The following is an 8523-nucleotide window of genomic DNA, read 5'->3' as shown; positions in this document are numbered from 1 at the left end:
AAAGGTATTACTTCAAGCAATTGAAATTCTACTTTTAGTCAAATTTTGGGGAAATATGTGACATCTTTCCCCCCCTTTTTGCAATATTTTATAACAAATAAATGCAGATTGTTGCCATGGATACACCAAAAAGAAATTATATTTTACCATTTTATAAACTGGAAATAAAATCTATGGAAGATTCTGATTACATACATATGCCCATATATGACACAAACAGTAAGCTTTATATTGCAAGAAAGCAATGAAAAGGGAATGGTAAAATTCATAAGGGCAAATTTTAGTATTTTTTCCTAACTGTTTATTGCTACCTTATAGCATACTTACCAAGCTCAGAATTGTATAATTTAAGACTTTTCATGCCACAAATCTATTGATATTTAGATTCAAAATCAACTTCTGAGTAAATTAAGTGTTTAACAATGACAATATGTGTCAATTTTATTGTTTACAGTCCTTAGCAACCAAAATTAGACATTTTGACACTAAGCTTTTATTTGTTCTCTATCGGCTTAACGCATGCTTCTGATGGATTGGGCTGCATGTAGTAGCCCAAGTATTGAACGCGTTGGTTTTTTTCTTGCGAATATATCATATTATTGTTTTTATCAAGATTTCATGTTACATTTTGGCATATATTATATGTATAGTTAAATCAGATGTAAGAAATTGATTCACTATCACCAAGTTTTTTTAATCAAGTCTTTGGTATTCAATAAGCATAAAGATTAACATTTTTATGCTTAAAATTGCTCAATTTTGTACAATGGTGCATCATCAGAGATCTTATTATGATATTCAACATTAAAAAACTGACAAAAGAGGTACAATTTTTAAGATTTGGCTAAAAATTGAGGTAGAGACAAGATTTTACACTTTGACTTGGCACCTTTCTTAAAATCAGTTTTTGTCGCGTTTCAGTGTCAACTGCTAACCTTCATAAAATATTCATTACTCAACCAATTTTCAAAAATAAAAGGTCAATTTACTCGTTTTAGCTAGCAGAACTCAGAAAATAAGTTAAAAGGGAGAATTTGAAAAAAAAATTTACTATTAAGGTAGCAATACACAGTTAGGAGTTTAGTTTCGCATTATGGCCCCTGTGGATTTTTCAAATAGGAAAGTTATTGTGAAATAAAATTCATTTTTAGACAGATGAGTGCTAATTTAGCCTTCAAAGGTGGTTTATAAGAGCATCAAGATTATTTTTTACATGTTTTATGGGCTGTTTTCTGTTTGACAGTCCGTATTTTCATAGCTAGACCGGCCATCGATCCAGAAATTAATGTACTGTTTACAAACACTCTTTTTCTACACGAAGTTTTTGACGCAATTTTACAAAAAAATGAGATGAAAGACATATGATTTTCATTGGATTTGCTGAATGATATATGTACACAGTTTCAGAAAAGGTATTACTTCAAGCAATTGAAATTCTACTTTTAGTCAAATTTTGGGGAAATATGTGACATCTTTCCCCCCCTTTTTGCAATATTTTATAACAAATAAATGCAGATTGTTGCCATGGATACACCAAAAAGAAATTATATTTTACCATTTTATAAACTGGAAATAAAATCTATGGAAGATTCTGATTACATACATATGCCCATATATGACACAAACAGTAAGCTTTATATTGCAAGAAAGCAATGAAAAGGGAATGGTAAAATTCATAAGGGCAAATTTTAGTATTTTTTCCTAACTGTTTATTGCTACCTGAGGTGTTTTTGTTGTTGAGTTGCTGTCTCTCTGTCGTAAACCCTGCATCTGTATTTACTAATATTACATTTTGAAATACATCAAGACATTCAACAGGTTTTTTATACCACTGACTGTACATGTGCAGTTAATCGTAAATTGAAATATTGTGATTTTAGAGGGGAACGAAAAAAAAACGGAAGTCACTGTATCGCTGTAACAATGATAACGACGTCACAGTTCAATTGTTAACTACAGATCGTCGTTGAAGACAGAATCTCATCGATAAACTCACAGACCGGCTGGTATCTAGACAATCGAAGAAGTTTTATTTTATTAGAATTGGAAAGAGAATAAGCCGATAAGGTAAGAAAACAAATAAAAACTACTGTTTTTTTCTCTCTCGATTTTACTGTATGAAACTTGTGTGTCAAGTTATAATAAAGATTTTTATTCTTGAAAACTATTTTCATTAAATATCGCCATCTCATTGTTTTGTATAAATGCGACGGAAAAGAGAATTTACGAAACACTATTCTAATTTCAATATGATGTTACTTTAAAAATTATTTGTGAACTGCATAAAAGGATTTAGCTTGTAGTTGGAGGTTGTTTTTTTTTGTTCTGTCAATATTTTAGTGATCTCTAGTCATACAATAATTTTCATAGTTGCAATATTAGTCAATATTTTAAAATTGCAATTACATCAGAAGACATGGTAAGAAAGTAAAGCAATAGTTGTTAAACAGAGAAACCACACGAATTAATACGAAATACAAAATACGAAATATTTTATTAAAGAAAGCTAAATTTTAAAAAGCTAAAATTAATCTCAACGTTGTTCATTGCTTTATATGCGTGATCCTGCGTGCGCATTTGTTGTATAAAGCCTACACGTTTCCCAACCGAAACGAATCTTAAAGTATAAAAGGAAGGAATCTTGTCCCCCCCTCTCCCATTTCCTTTTATTCAATTCACAGTGTAAACATTTATTGTAGCTATGGATGACGTGGACAATCCGTATCAGCAGTTAGAGGCTGCAAAAAAGCAGCTTATAATGGAGTTCAAAGAAAATGCTAAGTCCTCTCAAGAATTAGAATTTTGGAATAGAATGGAAACTGTAAGAGATAATTATCCAAATTCACAAGAGGACAGTTCATCAGGAGACACAACAGGTGAGATCTTTGTTAATAAGCTAATTTGAACATTTTGAAATACTTTTGTGACTTTATGGTAATTGTACCACTTTTTGATTTAATCATATTATTTTCATGAATGAAATACTAAAAGGGCAATTTACAATTGTTACACACACAATTAATGTCGTACTTGGCTGTTCAGACAAACTTATACGAAAATGGTTTGTATATTCTTCTTTTGTTTCATTATATTTGAGATTATTTTTTTAAATTAAACTAATATTAATTTTAAACGCACATATAAGTAGGTAGAACTTATCATTTTTTATTGTTATGTCAAAAATATTTACAGACGAAGAGCAAGTCGACGGAGAGAATCTGAATAAAGGCAAGAAAACAGATGAAAAGGTACCAGATACAGCTTCAGATGGTATGTACACAATAATTCATTGTGATAAATTTAAAAGAGCGGTAATAAAGGCCATACTACTTTTATTTTAAGAATTGAATGCTTCTTTTTGTAACTTCATTGGAGTGTAAAAGCGTTGACCGAAGTACATTTTGTATGAAGCGCGGACGCTTTTACAACCCTGTGAAGTTACAAAAAGAAGCATTCAATACTTATAATTACATTTTTTTAGCTATAGATAGGATCAGAAAAAAACACAATTTTTACCAAGTTTTTATTCAATTTACCTGTGCACTTTATTGTAGGACCTCGTGTCATCTTGAATGATAAATTTTATTTAAGAATTGAATGCTTCTTTTTGTAACTTCATTGGCGTGTAAAAGCGTAGACCGAAGTACATTTTGTATGCAGCGTGGAAACGCTTCATTCTAAAAATGTGCGCACGGTGAACGCTTTTACAACCCTATGAAGTTACCGGGTACCAAAAAGAAGCATTGAATACTTATAATTACATTTTTTTAGCTAGGATCATGAAAACACGAATTTTATCATTGTTTTTATTAAATCATCTGTGCACTTTATTGTGGGACCTCGTGTTATCATGAATGATACGTTTTGTTGTGTAATGCAATTGATTAAGGAATAACACGTAACGTGCAATTAGCTAATCAGAATAACGTTTTATAATGAAACATACATCTAATGTAATTATAAATTATATGTTTATGTGGTAATTTTTGTCACGAATTTACCCCCCCCCCCCCCCCCCCCCCCATATCCATTTAGTAGTACTTATGTTCGATAACAGTACATGTATTGAGAGGCATGAATGACCTGTTGAGAGTGTATTATGAATTTTATTTCTCCTGTTGTGTTTTATAGAATGCTGTTCTGTTTCTTTAGGTGTTTTACTTTGAGGTTTGTAACCCCCCCCCCCTCACTAGAAAATTGTTTTTTTTTCTAAAATAGGAGTCGGAAGATGCAAAGAGTGACAAAAACATTAATTTAATTTAGAGACAACCCAATAGAACCATGGAAAAAACAACAACTGATGGAAAGGCAGTCTTCACAAATAACTATAAAAACCTAACTACTAATGAACCGGTTTTTGTTTACTGCTTGTGTTTGTTTTCTGTGTATAATTATAATAATGTCATAAACATTTGTTTTAAATTAAGAGGAAACAAAAGAAGAGAAGTCAGCTGCTGGAGAAAGAGCAGACGAAGAAAAGGGATTAAAAGAACATGCAGTAAAATTCCTAATATCTGATATGGAACATGGAGCAGGGGATGATACACCTTTGCCTCAAAAAGATTTTATATTCCAGAACGATAGCATGGAGCATGACTTTAGTCATAACGCTACCAGTAAGTTTTAGAATTTTTTTTTTTTTATGTAATATAAGTAACGGATATAGAGCAAATAACAGGAATAAAAAACATCATCAAAACAATTTGTAGGGCACGTAAACACCATTCTATTCAATGAAGAATGGTATACAGCTATAATTTTATAAGTTTACCATGTTTACAATATCTGATCTTAAATTTTCTCTGTCTGACATATTTGTTTTTAGTTTACCTTTTACAATGTAGCATATCCAATAATCGTTTGTTTACTTGTCTTTATAATGAATTTGTCTTTTATATCTTACAATGCTCTATTGGGCTGTTTGTTGTTAATGTCTTACACCTGGGGCCTCTAGTTGCTTATGAAAACGCCTTTTGGTCGCTGGTGGAAATGAGTAGTTTTCTGCTTGGCAATCTTACCGCTTCACCTTTTTCAAATGTGATTTCTCAATTGATACTCGAATATCTTAAAGATCGAACTAAAACTAAAAAAAACGCATTTTTGTAGAATCATTTTACTTAAACTTTATTTTTTTTATTCTTTTTTTAAGAAGGTGAATCCCTGATCAATTTATTTGAAAACGAAGATTACAATGGACTGGGAGCTTTACAGGTACTTAGTATGTAATATGGTCAAAGGTTAATGAGACATAACCCTACAACACATTAAAACAAACAAATGGGTTGCTCATTATTGGAGACAATGCAGTGCCTTAAATTATAAATGTTTACATCTTCAATCTTTTGTCTCTGATGGATACTTGTCACATGTGCAATTATGCTACATCCTTATTCATAAGAAGCAAGGTTCATTGCTATCATCATTTGTATCATGCTTCAATACGGAATGATATAAAATTGTGTCTATATTGGCCTCAATCTCGATAATGATTGGTTGATATTTGGTTGCTTACTATCTGTTCAGGACGAAAACAAGCTAACAATAAATACAATAGGTAGGTCTTCTAATAATAGAAGCCATTGCGTATGATGTCCGGGGAAATTTGGAACGCTACCAGAAAATGAGGGAATTTGGATAGGGGGCAGAGATTTAGCCTTGCAAATTAACTCACCATATATACCAGGACTAAATTTTGTATATACGCCAGACGTGCGTTTCGTCTACAAAAGACTCATCAGTAACGCTCGAATCCAAAAAGTTAAAAGGGCCAAATAATGTACATCGTCACTAGCCAAGGGTTACGATCCACTGAAGAGAGCGGGAGTAAATTGTAACTCTTTGCTAGCGAAGATGAATAAAGTACGGAGTTGATGAGAAGAACGGTCGGACCAAAATTCCTAAAAGTTTTGCCAAATTCAGCTAAGGTAGTCTATGCCTGACCCCTCAATGAGTTGTTGCACGGGGTTCTAAACGTGCAAAGAGCGATCTCAATAAGTTCCTTGACTCAATAGAGACTACCAAAGATTAGTCACCAACACCCAAACTACTGACCACTACTGTATAGAAGTGTCCAGTCTAGACTTATGCTGAAGAAAATGATGCTCATACTGGGAACTTTTGTATTATTATATGTTTAATCCTTTCACATATTTTTTAGCTCTCATTCGAACATTTTAATATTATTCTAGTTTCTATATATGCATGAACTCAAGTGGTAACACAACTGTTCTGGATTTGTATTTATATGTAAGTTGCGATATGCTTGATACTGCATCAAGTCACAGGTATTTTGGACATGGACCCCCTTTTTTGGACCTCACTAAAAAAATAATTGCTTGGTGTTTTGTTTATTTATTTACAATTTTCTACAATGTATAAACATATATCAAGTCTCAACAATCCATTGCTAGTCCCTTGGGGCTCGTATGGATAGTAAAAAAATTATTGTAATCGACTAGCAATGTATTGTTGAGACTTGATAAATGTTTATACATTGTAGAAAATTGTAAATAAATAAAAAAACAATTTTTTTTTTGTGAGGTCCAAAAAAGGGGGGTCCATGTCCAAAATACCTGTGCATTAAGTCAATAACAAATCAGTGATGGAAGAATTTAACCTTTGATGATTTCAGTTGACAGAAGACAAACTTCAAATAAATGAGACGGATCACAAAAACGAATCTGCCGAAAAGACCAATGGTTACAAGGTCGGTATCAAAGATGTCTTCAAAGAAGCAAAGAAAACAGCAAAAATGGAAGCAAAGGAATCTGATAAGAAAAGACAACTGAAAGAAAAAGAAACAAAGAAGAAACAAAAAATGGAAGCCCGGGAGACTGAAAGGAAAAGAAGACTAGAAGAAAATGAATTAAAAAAGAAAATTAAAATGGAAGCTCAGGAATCTAAGGAGAAGAAGAACCGAGAAGAAAATGAAATTAAGAAAAAAAGAAAGATGCAAAAAAAGAAAGCCAAGAATCAGAAGAAATACGAAAAATGTGTATCTAAGGGAGATAAATATGACGCAAAGCTAAGAAGAAAAGAAGAAATTATATCGGAGGATAAGCAATCTAAGTCTAAAAAGAAAAGTGATCAAAATGAATCTAAAGAAAAAAGGAAACAAGAAACAAAAGACAAAAAAGAAAAAGAAAAAGAAGAACATAAATCTAATTGCGAAAAACTTATTATTGAAATAAAGGAACGAAATGGCAAGGTAGTAAAGGAGAAAAAAGTACTAAAAGCTCAAAAATCCGCAGAGAAAGGAAAGGTGAAAACAAACAAATTACACGAGAAAAGATTAGCTGAAGCCAGTGAATTTAATGGAAAGGGCAAACCTGGAGCAAAAGAAACTAAGCTTAACGAAAAACTTAAATCAAAGGAATTTATAAAGAAAAGTGTAACAGGTAATATATAAAACTGTGACATGCAGTATTTTTAAGACGATTGCATTGAGTGTGTAGGCAAAGGTAATATCTTTGGTTAACCTGCTTGTTAGCTGAACCGTAAAGTTCGGTAAACTACCCTATCTTAAGAATAGACTAGTCCGATAGATAACCAATATATTTGTCTGTAGAACTAGGCTACTTCGAAAGGAGGGTAGTATAAGTTACCTAATAATGACTTCCCAGTTCAGCTAGCAAGCAAGCTAATCAAAGAAAAAAACTTTGCCTACACACTCAATGTAATCTGCTTTAAATTGTATTTTTCAAATAGTTGTGACTTTGAACAACATTTATTGACAACATTGCTGCCAATAATCTATATTTTCCAATCGACTTCAAACGAAACATAGTAATATGAATAGCTCGTTTCAAAGTATTAAGGAAATATTTGTGATGATTAAGAAAACGGATGCCTACGTTGAGGTTAATACTTATTTTCTATATTTATTTTGTAGGTGAGACAAAACCAGTGAATAAACCAAAGCTGGTGGATTTTGTCAGAAGCCTTCTTGGATTCGTTTGGATCAGACATTAAAACCTTCAGTAAACCATGCTCCAATTGTATTTGTTGAACAGTTATATTCATTTGGTTGTTTATTCATTTATTTCTTACTTTTGTTTATTTATCATTTTGTTTTTGCTATGAGATCAAGTTTTGTTTGAATAAAAAAATATTTATAAAGATTCAGGCTCAATCGTTTATTCTAAAAGGTTACCAATTAATACGGTAATTAGATCATTGTTGTTTTTATTGGTATTAATATTGATTTTTGTTATCATTAAACTAAAAGCAAACTATATAGTATATTTTCATACACACACACATCCATGGATCTACAAGCTGTCGATATCATATCTGGGCATTGCACAAGGTCATGTTTTCTCTGACTGTTTATGATGTATTTACACTAAATCCATTGGATGTGTACAGACTGCATAATAATTTAGTCTTCTTAGATGCATGCTTTTTATTCGACCGCAAATTTTGAAAAAATTTTCGTCGTATATTGCTATCACATTGGCGTCGTCGTCGTCGTCGTCCAAATACTTTTAGTTTTCGCACTCTAACTTTAGTAAAAGTGAATAG

At 31.9% G+C, this 8523-nt stretch overlaps 1 protein-coding gene across 1 annotated transcript; it reads left to right on the top strand.

The window, feature by feature from the left end:
- The first annotated feature begins 1729 nt into the window (after positions 1-1729).
- LOC134720912 (DNA ligase 1-like) lies at positions 1730-8120 on the top strand. The gene is made up of 7 exons (XM_063583477.1): positions 1730-2067; positions 2700-2876; positions 3193-3270; positions 4428-4616; positions 5150-5211; positions 6632-7397; positions 7892-8120. The coding sequence occupies exons 2-7, from the start codon at positions 2702-2704 to the stop codon at positions 7969-7971; spliced, it is 1350 nt and encodes a 449-aa protein (XP_063439547.1). The 5' UTR covers positions 1730-2067; positions 2700-2701; the 3' UTR covers positions 7972-8120.
- Positions 8121-8523: the final 403 nt, after the last annotated feature.

Source organism: Mytilus trossulus, chromosome 6 (genome assembly GCF_036588685.1).
Source record: "Mytilus trossulus isolate FHL-02 chromosome 6, PNRI_Mtr1.1.1.hap1, whole genome shotgun sequence".
Classification (NCBI taxonomy): Eukaryota; Metazoa; Mollusca; class Bivalvia; order Mytilida; family Mytilidae; genus Mytilus; species Mytilus trossulus.
Note: the sequence above shows the minus strand (reverse complement) of the source record. Positions and strands in the feature narration are given on the sequence as shown.